At 37.4% G+C, this 21,733-nt stretch overlaps 2 protein-coding genes across 2 annotated transcripts; one reads left to right on the forward strand and one right to left on the reverse strand.

Annotated features, from left to right (window-relative positions):
* Window positions 1-327: 327 nt before the first annotated feature.
* Window positions 328-11,843, forward strand: twf1a (twinfilin actin-binding protein 1a). The gene is made up of 9 exons (XM_053477958.1): window positions 328-460; window positions 2,299-2,376; window positions 3,063-3,241; window positions 4,062-4,157; window positions 4,580-4,684; window positions 6,321-6,446; window positions 7,716-7,866; window positions 8,389-8,510; window positions 10,327-11,843. Exons 1-9 carry the CDS (start codon window positions 436-438, stop codon window positions 10,495-10,497), a joined length of 1,053 nt encoding a protein of 350 aa, XP_053333933.1. The 5' UTR covers window positions 328-435; the 3' UTR covers window positions 10,498-11,843.
* On the reverse strand, window positions 11,593-18,482 carry irak4 (interleukin-1 receptor-associated kinase 4). Its single transcript, XM_053477945.1, has 11 exons — window positions 18,144-18,482; window positions 16,968-17,113; window positions 16,237-16,422; window positions 15,844-16,004; window positions 15,648-15,712; window positions 15,342-15,456; window positions 15,005-15,114; window positions 13,293-13,479; window positions 13,008-13,070; window positions 12,737-12,895; window positions 11,593-12,034 (listed from the first exon to the last, which is right to left on the reverse strand). Exons 1-11 carry the CDS (start codon window positions 18,308-18,310, stop codon window positions 12,008-12,010), a joined length of 1,386 nt encoding a protein of 461 aa, XP_053333920.1. The 5' UTR covers window positions 18,311-18,482; the 3' UTR covers window positions 11,593-12,007.
* Between the last annotated feature and the right edge of the window lie 3,251 nt (window positions 18,483-21,733).

Genomic DNA, 21,733 nt, shown 5'->3' on the forward strand with positions numbered 1-21,733 from the left:
CACATTCGTTTGTTGCAGTTATTTTGTCATATAGTTTTATATATTATTTGTTGCAAATTTTGCAGTTGTAAATAAATAAATATGAACAAATAAAACACAATATAATATATAATTATTATTATAATTATTACTATAATTATTGAATAATAATTATTATTATGATTTGATCTTCTGTTCTTTCTTTTTTTTGTTACCTTTTCCTCCTTTTATCTTCTCTGACTATGCTGTTTGGATTGTGTGTTCTTGTTTTCAGCAAAAAAATAAAAAACAAATAAATCAAGTCCCAATGTCACACTGCACATGCGCAATCTCTAACAAATGCGCTTGGAGGCAAGACAAGTGACGACACTAACCGGAGCCGGTCACGTGACTGTAGTTCTATTTCCTTCTTCCTGGTTTTTTTCCGCCGATTAACCGCTCGCCGTGCAGGAGAAAATGTCCCATCAAACTGGAATTCAAGGTACATTCCCTTTAACTGTCGTGTCGCGTACTCTCTTATATGATGTGTTTGTCATGTGAACGATTCAGAGTAGAGATTTCTGTAGAGATTCATTGAAAAGATTCCGCACGGGTCTGGCTCAGCTGTGTGTGTGTGTGTGTGTGTGTGTGTGTGTGTGTGTGTGAGAGAGACAGCGTTAAGCTTTCTGTCAGACATGGAGGTGAGGTTAGTTTTATCTGAACGCTATAGCTTAAAGATCGTGATTGAGATCAATGAAGCGCGAGCGTGTTTACACCTCGTTCAGGCTGGTGGCTAACAACATCAGTGTTGCTGTGCAGTGATATAGCGAGATGTGGAAGTGGGCAACGCCTACACACACACACACACACACACACACAGATGGCTCATTTCCACCCCAAATACTGTATCCGCCTGATCATCAGTAATGCTTTACCAGGGTTATGGGGTTATAGCCCATTTACAAACTGCCCTAAATTACCTGCTCTAATAATTTATATTTAGGTCAGACACCTTACTTTTTGGAAGAGCAGCTGCTCTGTGAACTAAGTGCCAAGAATTTGCTGCTCATTCCTGAATGTTTGAGTTTACAGCTGGAGCTAACAACCATTCATCCATCCATTCATCCTATACATTTCAGCACTGCTTGTCTTGTGTATAGTTGCCAGCGGGGCTGGAGTCTGGGGCAGTGGTGGCTTAAACTGTTAAGACATTTAGTTGCTGATTAGAAGGTCATGTGTACGAGCCCCAGCACTGCCACGGTTGAGCCCTTAAGAAAGGCACTTAACCCTGTCTGCTGTATCCTGCCTGACCCTGTGCTCTGACTCCAGCTTCCTAACTAGCAAAAAAGATTATTTCACTGTGCTGTAAGGTACATGTGGCTAATAATTTAATTTTAACCCTAACCCAGGGCACCCTGGATACAGTGCCAACCTCTTGCAGGGCACAAGCACACACACACACACACACACACACACACACGCACTCAACTAGTCCTACACTACAGGCAATTACAGGAACACAAATCAGCCCGGCAGGAGAACACACGAACTCCACATACACAGACTGGAGGCGAGATTCAAACCTCTAGTTCTGGAGGCGTGAGGTGACCGTGAGCGTGCAGCCAGAATGAACAAGGATTTTTTTATTTTTTTTGCATGCTGCAGTAAAAGATAAATAGGAACAAAAACATACCAATGATAATAAAGATTATGTTTTAATTGTAATGTTCGAATTTGACTAGTCCAAGCTGATTCTAACTAAAAAGATTGGTTTTAACTTTTTTCTGTTTGGCTGGTTCTGGTGTGATTTACTTGAGATCAGTTTAAACTAAATAAGTTAAAAAAGTACATAAGCATTATTGTCCATTTTATTGAATCTCCAGCAGTTTCCTCATCTTCCATATTGAGTTATTTATTCTGCTCAGCAACATTTGGTAAAATAATTAGCTCACCAAACCAGTGCAAAGAAACTCTACTGGACCAGTCGAATATGTATGTATTCTGTAAGCTAAGGCAATGTGCATGTTAGCTCTCAACCAGAACACAGTATCTTCATTTAAACGTACTGCATTCTTCATTTTTAAAAATCTTTTTTATTTATTTTCTAACTGAACATGTTGTGTTGCTCTACAATCCTGTGCCACGTTACAAAATACAAGAAAGCCTATTTTGAGTGACAGGTTTTGGGTCCAGATGTGATACAGATGTGGACTTCAGCACTTGATGTGTAACAAAATCGGGACCACGTACACTGAGAAATGAAGCTCGTGATGGTGCTTTTTTCCTTCACTTGCTTGTTGTTTGTTTAATTGTTCTATTTTTGTGTGTTTTATCTTTAAGCTTCTGCGGAGGTGAAAGACATATTTGCCAAAGCCAGGAATGGAGATTATAGACTTCTGAAGATTGTGATCAAAGATGGTAAGAAGACACTATAAGCGCTTTCTTTTTTTGCGAATTATTATTTGCTTTGTAATGTGATTACAATGTGTATTGCACAACATTGCAAGAAGGCCCGATTCATGAGTCATAAGTTATTTACTTTCTTTATGCCACATGTGAATGCTGAGATTCAGTCGGTCACTCATTTGAAATGTCTGATCCTCTACACTTTATTCTGGACAATAAAACATTTAGTAATTTGTAATAAGGCTAGTTTTTTTTTTCAGTTTCCTGTTTTTGTTCATATGTGCATGGCAGATGCCCGAGGTGTGACATGCGGTGTTTTGTGCTAATGCTGTTTGCTCGGCTATTATGAAACACAACGACACAAAGTTTGTGTTGATGAACTGATTATATAGATTGCGTCCATACTAGTACTGACCAATATGTACTTAAAGACCTCTTAATATGTACTGATTTCTTCATAGTTTTGTTTAAATGCAATGAATTGCATATGTGTTGTTACTATCCAATGTTATTCAAATTGTTCATGGCAGAGGAGTCTCAAGAACAGCAGCTCACCTTTGAAATAAGCCAGTTTTTATTTTCATAATAATGAAGTAAAGAGCTATCATGAATATGCATTGCCTTGTGGGTCTGAATGTCATCCTGATGAAATCAGCACTGTATTATTCTTGTTTTCTTTTTTTTTTTATGCTTTACAGAACAGCTAGCGCTCGGTGACACCAAGCGAGCATCTCAGAGCTGGGAGCAAGACTATAATTCCTTAGTTCTTCCTCTTCTGGATAAGGATCTACCATGCTACGTTTTATACAGACTGGACTCTACTAACAGTCAAGGACACGAGTGGATTTTCATCGCCTGGTCCCCAGACCACTCTCCTGTAAGATATTTAACATATGATAAGATTATATTGTGATAAATGGATAGGGAAACAAACTGAGCTGGATGCTACTCTCTTGACTCATGTATATTCAAGGTTAATTAATTTTTTTGTTGTTATGTAGGGCAGATTGAAGTGAATAGTTTAGCCAGCAAATCTATGTGTTCAGTGAAGCAAAAATACCTTTGAACAGAGACTCCATGCCACAGTAAAAGTGCAACAGGTTAGGGCTTGTCAGCAAAATCCTGGGTGTGGCTAGATGTTTCTGAAACATGTCTACAGGTCTGAGTTCAGTTGTGGTGTTTGATTTTAAAATCCTACACGTCGATCAATGTACTGAGCAAACAAAGGACGCTATATTACACATATTACAGACTTCCATTATTGTTGTCTCAGTACTTCAATAATGATGTCTGGTTTCCTGATCCTTGCCTGCAGCCCTCTGATATAGCCTCTTCATGGGTACAACTGGCTATTTATGCAGCAAGTTTTGTCGCAAGTTCTTGTGTGTGTCTGTGAAGAAGTTTCAGTTCTTTATCAGCCACATACTATACTTCTATTCTAATCAAAGACCTGTTTTTTTATTTAATTTTCACATTGACTGTATTTAATGCAGAATGTATGGAATAAGAAAAGGATATTACATCTAATACATCTAAATGTATAAGAGAATATTGAAATAAATGTTAGGACACACTATGTGATGGTCGTTTTGAAATGCATTAGTGAGATTGTGTAGTTGAAGTCAAATAGCATGGATTAAAATTCATATTTGCATTCGGTTAATGGATAACTTTGATTTCGTCATTTGTCCCAACAGGTGAGACATAAAATGCTTTATGCTGCTACCAGGGCTACAGTGAAGAAGGAGTTTGGGGGTGGACATATTAAAGATGAAATATTTGGTACTGTTAAGGTATGTATATTAAAGAAGGAAAGCGATATTTACTGTATACGCGAAAGCTTCTTTGTGATAAAGTGAGCAAAAAAAAAGTGGTGACTGTGACATGTCTTTCTTTAAAGCTAAAGTATAGGAAGGAGCATCCACTCTTAAATCTGTAGATAGAGATTAGAGATGCACTTAAGTCTAGTAAACACTAGAAAGCTGTCTGAATCTATAATCCTTATTTTTTTTTATAAACACACCATGTTTAACATGCTATATATTACATAATAACTATTAAAGATGAAAAAGACAACTTTATCAGCAACATTTATTAGTGCTTTTTTTTGTTGCATTGACCAGAACAGTGTTCAGAAATCCCTAATTCACATTTAAATAACTTTTTATTTAAAATCAACCACCTGAAAAGTCTGAACTTTTATGGTCTTTCTCAGGATGACATTTCTCTGAGCGGTTACAAGAAGTACCTCACGTCCCAGGCTGCACCCCTTCCACTGTCTGCTGCTGAGGAGGAACTGCGCCAGATTAAGCTCAGAGAGGTACACACAACTCATTTAGGTCAACAACAACATTTACAACTCGCCATGCAAAAATCTTGCACCATCTCAATTCTTTATTGTAAATAAACTCAAAAATTTAGATTAAATGAAATAAATATTTTATGTTTTACTGTGACAGGCTGCATTGTGCCTGAAGATACGATTTGGAAATTGGTTGTTTATGTGGGCGGCACGGTGGCTTAGTGGTTAGCACTGTCGCCTTGCACCTCCAGGTTTCGGGGATTCGATTTCTGCCTCAAGTCTGTGTGCATGGAGTTTGCATGTTCTCCCCGTACTTGGTGGGTTTTCTCCCACAGTCCAAAGACCTGCAGATTAGGGTAACTGGCGTTCCTAAATTGCTCATAGTGTGTGAATAAGTGTGTGTATGTGTACCCCGCCCCCATGCGATCTTGTATACAGGATAAAGAGTGTGAGTCAATAAGTGAGAGAGTGAGTGAGGGTTGTTTATGTAACAAACTCATCGGCAACCTCATTTCCTCTCTCGTCTGTTCCAACACCTCAGCATTCAGCATCATCTGTCATCATCCGTACTGTTTCTCACTGGTTCATGCTTTAAGTTAGATGTTTTTATGCTTGAATGATTAATAGCTCACTGTGTGGCTTAAACCGATCAGGTAAAGACACTGGACTGAAAAATGAGGGGTGTCTCAAAACATTTGCACAGTACTGTAGGTTTTAGATTAGAAAGATTTAGTGCCATCAGTGTTAAATATGACTATGAAATGAACCTGTAGGTCACTACCTGTGACTTAGTGGTAACTGCTCTGAGTTGATTGTGATTTAAAATTGAGACTGCTAAGCTGCCATTGTTGGACCTTTTAAGCAAAACCCTTAACCTTGACATACTTCTAAATGTAAAGAAGAGCATATGCTCTGTAAATATGTGCAATGTCAAATTGGTTGCAGTGAGAGGTTAAAAAAGTGTGAGAGTGGAGTGAGAGGTTAAAAAATAGTTGGACACTTTCAGAAGCTAATGAGTAAATACGTTGGGTCGAGTAAGAACTTCCCCTTTACCATGTTTCCTGCAAAGCTGAGAGTTTTTTAAAGAATATGTAATGTCGATAAGCTTTATTATTCTTTGGCTCTGTGCATCGTTATCCCATGCAATTTCTAAAAAGTAGTTTGTCTTGCACAGTAACTGCTGAACTCCTCGTTTTCAATGGGAATAGCATGTCATGAGGGCATACCCTTATAAGGAAATGTGCTGAAAAAAGCTGGACCATGTCTCACTTCTGACGATAACCGAACAGAGAAGGAGAAATTGCAAACAGGAAGTGACTAAGAGAAGCTAGCAACTACTGCACTGGTCTTATGAGGTCTAGAAGATTTTCACAGTGTATTTGAAAGAAAAATAATACAGATAAAAAAAAGCTTATTGCTGAATCTAGTTGAATTAATTATTATTAGAAAAAGCGAAAAAAGACAGGCCTGTTGTTCATACAAACATTATTCAGGGAAGGGGTATATACTTTATTCAGGAAATGATGAAAAAATGCTGTTTATGCATTCTTTATCTTATCAATGTATATAGAATATTTAAAGATCAGTGTGTGTGTATATATATAAATCAGCACATACGGTATATTTAATTTGTGCTGAATCTGTCTGTGTGCAGGTGCAGACTGACATCAGCGTGGACACCAAGCAGCAGACGCTGCAGGGTGTGGCTTTCCCCTTGCATGGGGAAGCCATGCAGGCTTTGCAGAAATTCAAGGACAAGACGTTCAACTACGTCCAGCTGGTAAGCATCAGTAGTGACCCTGGTTTAGATACAGTACAGTATATTCTCCAGATATTCCAAAAGAGTGTTGCTGTGCTTACAGTATTGGTTTGAAAATGTAGTCAGTGTCTCGAGCATGAGTGCAACGCTGTTGCTTTAGGTTTAGCTGGTTTTAATGTGGAAAACACTAAATGAAACAAAATTGAAGTATAATGCATTGATCTGTAGTCTTTGTGTAGCCTGCATCGGCATTAGAGCTGGGAACTGTAGGCAGATTATCAGTTTGATTTAATTAGATTTTTGCTCATTCGGATGATGCACTATCATTTACTGCATGATTTGTCTCAAGCAGCTATGCTTCTTACAGATTAACAAATACCACATTAAGAAAATTTAACATTTAATTTTCTTCAGATTTGAAATCTTATCATGTTTAGGGATGTTCAAGTCAATCCGGGACTTTGATTGTGCAGAATAACAGAGCGCAGTTATAAAAGGTAAAAGTACCGTATAATTTCTGTATATAATCCTTTGCTCCTTTAATTTACTTATTCCAGAATTTTACTAGTGTTAGGACACCATCAAGGTAGGGAGTTTTTTCAGTACACCAGAGCCATGATTAGACTGCCTGAAACGAGCGCAGTGGGCCTCGAGCCACTTTGGCCGGGATCATCATACATACATACATACATACATCACACAAAAATTTCTTTTGCACCATTTAAATATTTTACTGCAGTACTGTGACTGAAGTCTTCTGTAAATGTCAATCGGTTTTACGCCTTCATTCATTCGAAAGTTTATCAAAACATGCTGTTCCATGCTTGCACTAAAACTCTTGCACGCCATTTTGCTTAACATGCGCGTGGCCTGACACATTAGTGCCACCATATGGTAATAGAAGACATGTCACCACCCGCAGGACTAACAGTATGCACTCCTCTTCTGCTCATGAGACAAGTCCCCGTTTGTCTTGAACAAATATGTTGTGATTTTATAACAATTACATTACATAGATGGAATAGATCTCCAGATAGCAACACCAGTTCCTTTTCTTTTTTTTTTTTTTTTACTTTTTCACTTACATATAAAACATGTGAAGGTGTTACCACAAAAGCAGTGAAATGGTAGTGGTCTGTTATTTTTAAAACCAGGAAGGTGAGTGGAATAGGGACACAAGTCCATAATGGGTTGAAATCATGAAATATGAAGATTCATAGCAATGTCATTTAAAGACACTGACAGTCAAAAGGCTGAAAAAGTTTACATCTCTATATCGTTTGTCACCAGAAAATTGATTTTGACAAGGAGCTCATCATGCTCTCGAACACTGAGCTGACAGAACTGAAAGATTTACCCAAGAGGATTCCTAAAGATGCTGCACGCTACCACTTCTTCCTCTACAAACACACACATGAGGGAGACCGTCTGGAGTCTATAGGTAAATGTCTGCATCCATGTATTTTTAATGTAACTCTGCTATAAACAGAATGTGCTGAATAAGAATAGTGCTGTAGTTAAATCTGAAGCAAAAGCCAGGAAAACACTTTTATCATTTTTACTTTAAGCGAGCGTAAATGTGTTTCCACATATTGATGTAGAATGTTTTTTTTTTGTTTTTTTTTACTGGACTTTCTAAGCTGGGCCTAGGCTTTCTGCAAAGGTCACGATTGGCAAATAAGAAGTTAGTTCACCAAACACAACTTTTTATTTCATGTGGATGTAAGGCTATGAGACAGGTGTAAAGATGGACATGGCCTTTATAGTGATATTTATTATTCTTATTTTCTTATTATATTAAATGCAGATTAGATTAATAAACATTAGTCTACTGTACAATTGCTTTGAGACAGCCAGTGTGTTGGTGTCTTTCGGTGAAAGTGAAATGCAATACATTTTTCTCCCTCTTCACTTTTTAAGATGATCACACATTGAAATCTCCGTAACATTTTGTCTGTTGCAGTGTTTATTTACTCGATGCCTGGTTACAGCTGCAGTATCAAAGAGAGGATGCTTTATTCTAGCTGTAAGAATCCCCTAATAGACATGGTGGAGAACAAACTGCAAATGGAAGTAGAGAAAAAGGTACAAAAACTGAAATAATATTAGTGTGGTTGATCAATAATGTTTTTTTTTTCTCTTTTGTACGGAACCCCTAAATGGACATGAGTCTCAAAAAAAAACAAAAACAGTGACCCCTATACATCTAAATCAGTTTTTCTTAAATTGCTAGTCAAGCAGTTCCAGTGGCCAAATATCCTCATCATAGGCAGCAATCTTTAAATACTTTTTTCCTATGAAACCTTTTTTTTTTTTAGAACTGTTTATTACTCATATATACAGTATATTGCAATGATTTATTTAAACAACAATTAACTGTTTTATTTAATTTTTAGAACATTTGAATTACATTATTGTAATATACATATATATATATATATAGATTCATGAGGTATGTTGTTATTAATAACAATATCATAATTAATAATAATAATAAAAATAAAGATTTAGCTTTCATGAGAGCCAGTTTTCATCCCAACTGTGGCCATGTTTATTCCAACACTGCTCAGTATCACTGATCTACACATTATGTACTCGGAAGTTTGGACGATACTGAAGTTTCAGAATGACTTCTGCATTGGGGTTTGAAACACAAGCTGAGCTGTACTTCTGTTTCAGCATTGTATAGCAGGCTTGGACTTTTTGAACACTTTTTTAAACACCTACCACTGATCAAAACATGCAAAAATAATTTAATCTATGAGGTATTTAATAATAGTCTAGCATTACAGGGGGCGTGGCTAGATTTGGTGAAACAAACTGTTTCTGGCCAAAAACTCAGTGACTTGCCAATAAATGTCTACATTCATATTACAAGCCACATTAGTCAGTTCAGGTTTTCCTGACCCTTAGGCCATCAGGCTATTGATTTTGAGCAGCCCTGGTTAAAGACCTATGCTGACACTAAGATTTAATAATTAATAAATGTTTAAATAAAATATGTCCCAATTCAAGTCCTAAACCAGGAAATGATCTAGGATTGAAGAAGGATTGATTATACTCATATTCTAGAGATAACCAAGCATAAACTACCGCTCAGAGGTTTGGGATCACTTGCAGATTTCTTTGTTTTTGTTTACTGATTTATTTTCTACATTCTACAATAGTACTAGGAATTTCAAAACTGTACAATAACATACGGAATTAGGTAATTACATAACAATAACAGTCAGTTGTTATTTTAAGACACGCCCTAGAATAGTTCTTGCAAGAACAGTAATGTTAAGTGCATTTGAAAAAACCCATCAAGCACCATGATGAAACTGGCTCTGAAGACCTTCACATGAGGGCGAGACCAAAACTTATCCCTGTTGCAGAGGAGAAGTTCATTTAGAGTTACCAGCCTCAGAAATCACCAATTAACAGCAACTCAGATTAGAGGCGTTATGAAGGCTTTACAAATCATAAGTAGCAGACACTTTTCACCATCAACTGTTCAAAGGAGATTATTGCATATTTTGGACACCTTCAGCGTTGTTTCACAGTGTAGAAAGAAATAAAACTCAGGAACGACCATGGAGTTAGAAAGTGATCCCAAACTTTCGAGCGGTAGTGTATGACATTCATATATGAAATTCCTAAAACCAATAATGCAGAAGGCAGGATTTGGTAACAAACCTGACCCCAGTTGACTATACTGCAAAATATTCAACATTAATGACAATACATTTAAAACAACATTGCTAAAAACATGTTTTCAGGTCCGCCTTCATGCTCTAGGATTCTACCCAATTATAGACATGGCTTATAATATTTTTTCTCCTTCTGATTTACCTTTAAGTGCTTTTTTTTTTTAGCCCACATTTTCCTATTTATCTGTATATCTTTTTCTCAACCTCAGCTGGAAATCGATAACGGGGAGGAACTGACAGCTGACTTCCTGTATGAAGAGGTGCACCCCAAACAGCATGCGCACAAACAGGCGTTCGCTAAACCCAAAGGTCCTGCTGGAAGGAGAGGCGATCGCAGGATCACTCGACACCCAGGAGACGGCGAGGAGGCTGATGATTAAACTCACATTTGACCACATTCCCTCTTTTTTTCCCCGCTCCTTGTACTCCAGTGGAACATTCCAGAAAATGGAGGCCCTTTTGAAACAAAGCTATCTACCTTTAAAACAAACAAACAAACAAAAAAGCATATGTATATTTTGTCCCCAAATCAATGCAAAGACAGCAGCCTCATATTGAACTATGCACGCATTGGAACTTACTCATGTTACGTGAATAGACCTCTGTAGCTAACTAAAATTGATTGAAAATGAATGATGCGAACAAAAAGTGTTAATTAATGCCAAGAGCAAACAATCAAATCTTACTAAGTGTAGTACAATTCAACACACACATGACACTGGCATCATTGTAGTCAGACAGATTTACATGTGTAGAAACACCAGCATGAATGTTGGTATGACATAATCCATGATAGGAAGGTGACATTTATGGCGGTAGAATGTACCATTTTATGAATTACAAATCTCATGTATTAGTATTGTGCAATGGTCAGCAAGTGCAGTAAGAATTGTTACGGTTACTACTTTAGCATGAGCATGTAAGCTCTGAAATGTGAACAGGAACAAAAAGACCTCCATGAAACCCATTTTCTTCCTTTTTTTAAAAAAAAAAATCCAACTATGTGTAAAAGATTTTGTATTTTTACATGAGGCCTAAGTTATATAGATGTATTCAACACAACAAAACACTGTATCTCACATTTATGAACTCAGATATATTAACATTAGACATTGCTTTTTATATTACAATAAAAGTATCATTTTTGATATAACTGACTGTCACGTGCTCATGTTAATCTTTGCCAAGAAAAGGTTTTTTTTTTCTCTATGCAAGTGATTAGAAGCAGCAGTTGCATAGAAGTTGGCCCTGTTGAGATCTGGATAAGTTAGGTTGGATCTGATTGACATCAATCTTAAGTTAGATTGGCAAAAATAAATAAATAAAAAAAACAAAAAGCAGCCAGTTAACCTAAAGTACGTCCTGGATGTACATCCTGACCCACTGGGTAAAAAGTGAAGCTGCATACAAGCTTCATGTAAAACTTTACACTGTACACGGATAGATAAGGTGAAAAGACAAACAGACAAGATGAATTGGCTTCAGAATTTTTAATCAATGAATTACTTGAAATAACTATTTACAAAAATAATTTGTTTAGTTTTTCACTCATTAATTGCTACTATTACTAAAGCACAAACCAGATAAACCACTGTTGAACATGTGCACGAGCCAACACCCATGTAAATGGAATTATATAGTTAAATGTCTCATGTCTGGTGGTCTTGAGAGTGCTTTTCTCTGTAATGTTTTTTTTTAATTAATAAAAAAATATTTAAAACCCAAATGACTCCCTTAATTTAATAACAGTAATCCATACTGACTTATTTAAATTATTTATTCTAAATAATTATTTATATCTAAATAACTGAAAGAACAAATATTTTTATCACATTTTAGATTTTTTTGGAAATTAGAGGTCAGTCTCTCGTTGGTCTGCTTGTAGTTGATTTATGATCCCTCCAGCTCAGCAAGCACCTAGCAGATGAAACCACAACACAAATATAAAAAAATATATATATTTTCAGTTAAGTTAATTCATATACAGGCACTGTACTACACCAAGAAACATTATGCAAATCATGCTGTTATGGTTAGAATGCATTTTTTGTTTTGTCAAAGCTTGTGCATTTTATAGATTTGTAGCACTTATTAAAGCTGTGTTTTGCCCTAAAGCATTTTATTATTATTAGCACACTTTAGCATTTGACACAATGACACTGTGCACAGCTGGATTCACTGATGGAAATTATATTACGGCTCCAAATGATGCATACGTCTTAATAAAAGGCACTCAGATGTGTTTGTTCAGGGCCATATAAGCTGATCTCTGAGTTACAGTATGTGGAACCATGATTGCTTTAGTGACATTATTTAGGAGGATTAAAAAAAGGGCTTCCAAAGTTAGAAACATATTGGAGATTTTAGGTATAGAAACCTGACATAAAGCTTTTGGTCAAAACATTTACTGACATACTGTACATAATCTAAAAAGAAATATAGCAACTGGAAAAACTGTCGTTGCTACACACGCCTGGTTTCCCCTGATAAGCCCCTGCTACATGGCCTGCATTTGGGTACCAGAACACGCCAGGCTCTTGATCCAGCAACAGGCTTGTCAAATGTTTAATAGTAACAGGTTTTCAGCTCACTGTTGTTACTATTGTTATTAAGACACACCTCCTTCATCAAAGGTCTCCTGTTTTTCCTTTCACTCAGGCACTGGCTGGCTAAATTGTATGTCCTTTCCACAGACTCTAAATCCCAATCCAGCATTTTCTTATCTATAAACTCCTCCAGTGTCATCTCCTCATCCTCTATCTCATCCTTTATCTCCATCTGAGAAAGAAAAAAAATGACAGTACAGAAATACTTGCTTCAACCAGAGCACGACTCATGATGTGCGTGATTACGTTGCTCTGTTTGTATGACAATGACATTTATGACTGACCAGAAGTTTTGGGTCCCGGTTTTCATCAACAGGGGGAAGTCCAGAAACAATTTCCAAGAGCACCTGCAAGAACAAACATGTCATACAGTATATACACTGTGGCCTATATATGGTTCATTTATCGGCTCTTTAAATTGTCTTCATTTTGTGTCTTGACTATATATGTTTTACAAATGATCTCTACCTCCAGTACTTCTGTTATTACTATATTACCGTTTCATATTGTCATTCTAAAGTTTATAATGTCCAGGTTCACATTTATGGAGGAATTTAGCATCAACGTACCACTCCAAAGCTAAAGACATCAGATTTTGGGGTGATTTCTCCTCTAAGTGCCTCTGGTGCCATGTAAGCCGTCGTACCGACAATCCTCCCAGTAATCACTGTTGTACACGAGTGCTTAGATGATGCCCTCGTTAAACCAAAATCAGAAATCTTGGGGACGAAGGATTCATCCAACAAGATGTTTCCACTGAGAAGTAAAACACATTTTGGACATTTTTTTGTTTGTTTACATACATTCATTGTTTTTTGCTTGAATCTAGTATTAACAGTTTTGCTAAGGGACTGAAGTCGCCTACATCAAGAGTTTGGTATGTGTGACCTGGGTGAGGTAGCAGGAAACCAACAGCACCTAGTTACAGTCCACATCACATATAAACAAAATTCAGGAGTCAAATAACTTGACTGATTCAACTGTGAACGTATACGATGAGAAAACTGCAGAAAGTTGACTGCTCCTGGTGCTTTGCAAGGCTAAATTATTCCTCTGTGTTTAGGTATGTATACCTACAGGTTCGGGAATGGACAAATCAGTCCATTCCCAAACCTCAGACAATCTGGTGCTCTACAAAACAGGTGAAATGCTGCATTACAGGGCACTGCGACACACACAGAGAAACATGTTAACTGTCCTGACACCCATGATTGTCTCAAATCTGATTGACAGAGTAACACCATCCCTCCCACCAAGAGACCACAGCCAATTTTGCTCTTATGATTCCACTTCTATTTGATCTCCTAATTCCTAATGGTACGGTAAATGATTTTCTGTTGCACCACTCAGGACCAAACACAGCAGCTCACAGATTTCCTTGCTGACTTCTTGGTAAGGACGAAACATGTGCTACCTCAGATGTCAAAAACAAAAAAGATAATGACTATCCTCATATGAAAACGTTTAACAAACTAATGCATTGTGATAGTAATTGCAATTATTATGTTTTTGCTCTGATAGACCTGCCACACACCCAGTAATACCTGCTACTTATAATGTCTTAAATGTTAGGTATAGGTCATAATGAACATTAATGAAATCAAAGCAACATACATATTATTTTGTAGGTGTGAACTTGATTTAAATCCCCACAATGAAATCCATATTTGTTAAATAAACAGGAAACGTCCAAAAAAAAGTATATATACATTGATCATTAAAACCACCTAGGTGTCGGTTGTCCTTGTACTACCAGAGCAGCTCTGGCCCCTCGGGATGTGCTGTGGTGCCTGGCACCAGGATATTGGCAGTGGATCCTCTTCAGATTGGACTTGTTTGTCTGGAGCATCCCATGGATGCTCGATCAGATTATGATCTGGGGAATTTTGAAGGCCTTGGGCTCTTGCCTGCTGCGCCCCACGTTCAGCCAGCTATAGAGCACTGGGTATTTTGGTGCTTTTCCATCATAGCCAGCATTGATGTTTTTTCTGTGATTCGTGCTACATTGGATTTCAGTGAGATCAGGCAGGCCTTTGGTCTCTGCGGGCATGTTTGAGCCTTGGGTGCCTATGATCGAGTCACCAGTTTGCTGGTGTATAGTTAGTGATCAATGTTGTTCATTTCACCTTGCGACGGTGTTAATGTTATAGCTGCTCAGTGTAAGTAATTAGTTTATATAGCTATAAAAAAAATATAGTATTGACATCCTAAGATATGGACCCCAGAGTTGACCAGCATTATTCTAATGGTGCAGATTTAAGAGTTGCAGTAAGTTCAATACCTTTTTACATCTCGATGTATGTGATTGTGGTGGTGAAGGTATTCAAGGCCTCTGGCTGTTCCAACTGCTATAGCGCACCTCAGCTGCCAGGACAAAGGACTGCTTCCGTCCTGCACAGGGATTATTCAATAATATTTTATTAAGAGTAAAAAGAACACTGGTAAACAATAAAGTAAACAATATTTAATTCGTATGCATGAACAAGTAGGATAGGACGTATGCATCGTCATTAAAATTTTTTTTTTTAAAGGAATGAATGGGGGTTCAAACCATTTAAATCTGAAAACTGCTTAAAATTCAAACAATTTGTTGTTGGTAAAAAAAAAAAAAGACTTACCAAACATGCTAGTCGATCCAATAATGAACCATTAGACATGTAAACATAGACTAAACATGGACAATGTCCGTCACTGGAATAACCAACCATATTCACCAAATTCACATGTTTTAATCTAAAAAAACAAACAAAAAAACAATAATGCAGTATGCAGTTAGCAAACCTACTATCTTAATATCTAAATATTTAACTGTTAGACTTATTCCTCTTATGATTAAGTTCAGTGGCACATAGGTAGATGGCAAAAGTCTCACACAGACAGACAGACAGATTGGTAGGGATAATGAGTGCTTAGTGTTATCTCACCTCTTCAGTGTTTGAATCTCTTGATGAAACTGAGACTTAAGCTCCTCAGGAGACAGGTCATCTACCTTTATGCAGATGAATAAAAATATTTACCACATTACACACTAGTTCACCTACTGTATGTGATGATTTTTTTATCAGTACACTGGAAGGTACAGGATGTGCACTTGACTGTATGTATCACTTAAATACTTACTAAATTCAGTTTCTTTACTGCAACAGGCTTGATATTGTGCCGACCCTTGAACACGATTCCAAAGCCACCCTCCCCCAGTCTGTTGCCTCCCATTGAAGCTGGCCGTTCATCCCAGTTCCCTGTGATTTGTGTCAGCTCACGATAAGTAAAGTTGTAGAAACCTGGATTTAGGAAAGCAAAGATAATGGTAGATCTTATTGTAGATTCTGTTGTCTAATAGAAATTATTAGTAAAGTCTTAGTGTATTTTGCTCATTTGTTTTCATTGGTAATAAGATTTTGGGTGGTGTTAATCTCGTAAAGGCATCAGAATTTTGGCTTGGGACTGGTACGCATTGATGTGTATATCATACTGTAATTCCAACATGACCTGAACACACGTGGACACACATACCTTCTTCAGCAGGCTTTTGACTCTCTTCCGGTCCTGTGGTGCTGTCAGGAAACATGCAAGGCGATTCTTCTTCTAGCTGTGCTTGATTCAATTTTACTCCACAAACCTGAGTCTGCTCCTGGTGATATCGAGTGGGTGGATCCTCAACTGATCTCCAATATGTTTCAACAGGTGCTGCAGTTATGTCTATGTCAGAGGCATTTCAATAGAAGCCACAATTAAAAGGTCTACCACTTCTTTGTGTTAAATATATATTGTATATATCATAAATCTAATATATCGTAAATATCTTTGTGCTGTGGTTAAACAGGGTTTAAGAGTGAACAATAACCTCTAATAAACCATAAAAAGCATGGAAAACCATAAAAGGAACAAATTGTATTGTCTACAATGCTACAGTAGATATCTACCACATTATTAAATCAAAAGTCATATATCTACACAAAACACTAAAATGGAGAACATTTCTGAGCTTATCTTTAATGACACAAATGGTTTGGTTGGACCTTAACCACCAACAAAGATTTTTACTGTTATAATCACAATTAATGGAGGTATTCAGATATGATTATGTATTTCCTGGAATTAAGAAAACTGGAGCATCAAAAAGAGAAACAGTGTCCCTGCTCTCCTAACGATAGGCCCCACCAAACAAACCTACAAATAAGAACCAAATTGAATTGTTCTTTATATCAACAACACGCTATTCATTTGGAAACAAATCCATTTACCTGGCAGTAGTAATCTGGCAGGTGCAAACAGCTGGTGACTGATAAGAATTTCTACCAGTTCCCCAACAGTGCAGTTTGTGGTTCCCCAATCATATAACAACTCCACTGTAGGACTTTTACCTTGCGCCACCAACCTCTCAAATCTCCTGCAAACAGACACGAAAGAAAAGCTATTATACAAAATTATATACATATAAATCTATATTTTTATTTTTGTATTGGCTGGTGCTTAATATTAAACAATATTGTGTTAAAAAATGTTTTCTGTCGCAAACTCATATAGCAAGAGACACTCAGCTGGCTCAATGCTCAACTCCAAAATATTTGCACCATTTAAATGTCTCATCAACATGTGCACTGTGCTTGAAATCTTCTGTAAATGTCAATCGGTTTTATGCCTCGCACCTCCCAGGTTCAATTCCCACCTCGGGTCTGGTTCCGTGGAGTTTGCATGTTCACCCTATGCTTAGTGGGTTTCCTCCCACAGTCGAAATACACGCAGATTAGGCTAACTGGCATACCCAAATTTCCTGTTCAGAGTGATTGAGATGGTTTGTACAGTATGTGAGATGGATTGGCACCCTGTCCAAGGTGTACTGTGCCTAATCATGCCTCGAATCTCCTGAGATAGGCTCCAGGCCCCCTGTGACGTTGTATACAGAATAATCGGTACAGAATGTAAATGAATGAATGTTGTTTTGTACTGGTTTTCATCCTTGTTGAAGCTGGATATCAGATCTGTATCAGTATCCGTCAGCGGTGATAGCAAGCTGGTAGGAAGCTAAAAACAACCAGCAACCCCTTGGCAACACTGAGAACTTGTTTATGCTGCACAATAGCAACAACCCACTGTACCAACCACACAGAATGCGGGTTACTTGGTTTCTTGTTCTCTCCTGGGACTCTACTTTCTTTGCTGGTTCAGTTCACACTGAGAGTGATACTGATAGATATTAACCACACATCCTGACAACTCTGATGTTCTGCGGGATACACAAGGATGTATAAACAAATCTTACTGCTGTATATATAACGTATCATTCCGTTGCCATGTTTGAGTAGCTGATCCACACGTTTCCATGGTGAATCGATTCCCAGAACGACACATCATGTTTCGAATCAGCAGTTAGAAGGACGTCTCAGAAACAAACCGCTTTAGTTTCAATATAACTGTACCTGACGTGTAGCTGGGTGTACCTCGGCTCCCCTGTGTCTTTCTTTATGTCTATTAGGACACTTTTCCACGCGTCCTGCGGGTCCAGAAAGTCGGAGAGTTGACGCAGAGTGGAGTGACTGAGCTTCCGCACTAACGTCTCTGTAGTGACACTGGAGGAGCTCATCATCCTCACTCACGCGCCAACCCGCTAGACGCTAACGGCACGCTGATAAAGCCCGCTTCTGTCGATTTAAAACCAAAACTCTGCTTTTAACAGCACTGGTCAAATGGTGTATAAGTTCAAATGGCAGCAATGAGTTTTTCCCCCTGTTTTTCTTTTGTTTTTTTTGTTTCGTGTGCTTGTGGGTTTTCCCACATTGACTAACTTCCTCTGTTGTAGGTCATTTCCCCTGTAGGTGGAACTTTATTTGCTGAGAGCTGCCTTTCGAGCAGAAATAACTCTCCGCATTATCTAGTACAACATTAGCATTAAACCACTGCGTAATTCGTCATTTCTTCACATGAATTAAAATACAAACGTGTAAACTCCGTCAAATATACTCATAGACTACAGTTATTCATGAGAAATCCGCAGTGCATTTCAGTACAGAGTTTAATGCTGCCCTCCAGTGGTGGGATTCTAAAATACATTTGGAGGCAAGACAGCATCATGAAAGCCTTAAACAGTTACAATAACAATAGATATTTATTGATCCCTTAGAAAATAATACAATATAATACATTTTTTAAAAATCCAGTATCAATGACAGTAACATAATAAACAATACATATGTAGTCAATCGTGTATAGTGACAACCAAAAAGAAAACGAGCCATCTTCCTCTTGATGACATAACAGTTTACATAAGTTTATATAGGTTTTCTGGAGTTAATTGCAGTGGTTCCCTATTTTTTTTCCAGATCTATCTATCTATCTATCTCTCTTTATATATATATATATATATATATATAGATATAGATAGATAGATAGATAGATATAGTATGCGGCAGTCCTGTGGGCGAAAATGCCTCGTTGATGCTAGAAGTCAGAGGAGAATGGGCCGACTGATTTAAGCTGATAGAAGAGCAACTTTGAGCAAAGCATTTGTGAAGCCACAACACGCACAACTTTGAGGCAGATGGGCTACAATAGCAGAAGACCCCACCGGGTATCAGTCATCTCCACTACAAATAGGAAAAGTGGCTACAATTTGCACGAGCTCACCAAAATTGGACGGTTAAAAACTGGAAAAATGTTACCTGGCCTGATGAGTCTCGATTTCTGTTGAGACATTCAAATGGTAGAGTCAGAATTTGGCGTAAACAGAATGAGAACATGGATCCATCATGCCTTGTTACCACTGTGCAGGCTGCTGCTGGTGGTGAAATGGTGTGGGTGATGTTTTCTTGGCACACTTTAGTCCCCTTAGTGCCAATTGGGCATCGTTTAAGTGCCATGAGCTACCTGAGCATTGTTTCTGACCATGTCCATCCCTTTATGACCACCATGAACCCATCCTCTGATGGCTACTTCCAGCAGAATAATGCACCATGTCACAAAGCTCGAATCATTTCAAATTGGTTTCTTGAACATGACAATGAGTTCACTGTACTAAAATGGCCCCCACAGTCACCAGATCTCAACCCAATAGAGCATCCTTGGTATGTGGTGGAACAGGAGTTTCGTGCCCTGGATGTGCATCCCACAAATCTCCATCAACTGCAAGATGCTATCCTATCAATATGGGCCAACATTTTTAAAAAATGCTTTGAGCACCTTGTTGAATCAATGCCACATAGAATTAAGGAAGTTCTGAAAAAAGGAGGTCAAACACCGTATTAGTATGGTGTTTCTAATAATCCTTTAGGTGATATATATATATATATATATATATATATATATATATATATATATAGTTTTGGGAAAAAAAAGAGAACACTGCAATTAACTTCAGAAAACTTATATAAACTTATGTAAACTGCTATGTCATTAAGAGGATTTGCTTTCTTTTTTTTTTTTTTGCTTTGCTTTTTTGCATAAAGTTTTGGTATAAAGTTACCCAACAGCAATGTAAAAAACTGCATGTCAAAATGCATGAAAGCTGTAATTGCAAAACCTGGTGATTTCTTAATGTTACTTAACCAAAGCATTAACAACATTTGTTTACAAATGATTTGCATTTTGTTAGATTTGAGTTATTAAAGCTCTGTACATATTGCATGTATATATGTGCACATGCGCAAACATAGTTAAATGATAATAAATATCAGTGGATAGACAAGCAACATGTATAACTGAGCATAAGTACTGATTGGAATTCTTGGTCAGATGGTTCCTCAATCAAGTCCCCAGGCACCCTATTGACATGTTTAAACAGTGTATAGCCCTGGGAACGAAAGTATTTTGTTCTGTTAGGAGAGCAACTTTGTGATAGACATCTAAACTGAACATGCTCTTCTGCTTGGCAAAAGTTCCATACAGAGAGTGATTGGTTGGAATACAATATAGGGGTGGGGTGAGAGGTGTAGGATGTAAATAAATATAAGATGCCAAGAGCCCCTGAGTAACTGGGGGACCCTAAAAATAGTATGTCAGGTGAAAAGTCTTGGCATGGTCATGTGAGCCTAGTATGTCTAGCAGTGTTCCTGAATGCAATAACCCGCACTGTTAACTACACTTTTTTTTTTAAAGATATGTTGTTACATGAAATAGGCCATCGTCCAAATGTCTTTCTTTATCACATTCTAGCCAGATAGGGTGGTGCTAAATTTTAACTTTAATGTTTCTTGTAGTTGGCTACCAGGTTTACACACATCTCAGGAGGGGTTCTGGTCAACTCATATTTACAGATACTTAATGCATCTTGCTTTTCACTTACAAACTTAAAGGTTCAGCTTTAAAGTATCTTGTAAGAAAAAAATATTATCTTGTGTGCATTAGTTATTAGGTTGTGAGAACAAGTTATTTCTCTTGGATAAATAAGATATGAAGCTCACCATCTACCCTTTATGGCCTTTAGGCCTATATGTTTTAAATATACCTTGGAAAACAATAAAGTGCATGTACAAATGCAAATGCAACATTCTCCTGTCAAATGATTTTCATGCAAAATCCTAGCATGCTAAAATAATACACAAGGTAATAACTTTAACACATTTCTGTACTATGACAGTCTGTATAATTGTAAATTCCCACAAATGGCTGATTTGACATGTTTATGTCACAAAACATTGTGGTTGTTGAGAGAACTGTTTTTTCTGGATGAATATCAGGAAACATATTCTGTTGGTTACTGACAAAACGGTTTGCATAAAAATAAGAGAATAAGCATTTGGGGCACAGAAATGTTCAGTTTTCCCCTACAAGGAAAAGGCAAACACTTACTGTAATATTGACTACAGTATGTATCTTCACCTGCACATTAATGAATTACATTTTTTTTTTCGATAAAGTGTCCTGTGAAAAACATTACATGACAAAAATGTGTCCCAATTCACCGGATCACCCTCCTTCCTTTTGTGTGTGTGTGTGTGTGTGTGTCTCTCTCTCTCTCTCTCTCTCTCTCTCTCTCTTGCGCTTGCTGTCTTTTCCATTAAATGTTTTTTCACTT

The sequence above is a fragment of the Clarias gariepinus genome, chromosome 2, assembly GCF_024256425.1.
Source record: "Clarias gariepinus isolate MV-2021 ecotype Netherlands chromosome 2, CGAR_prim_01v2, whole genome shotgun sequence".
Taxonomy (NCBI): domain Eukaryota; kingdom Metazoa; phylum Chordata; class Actinopteri; order Siluriformes; family Clariidae; genus Clarias; species Clarias gariepinus.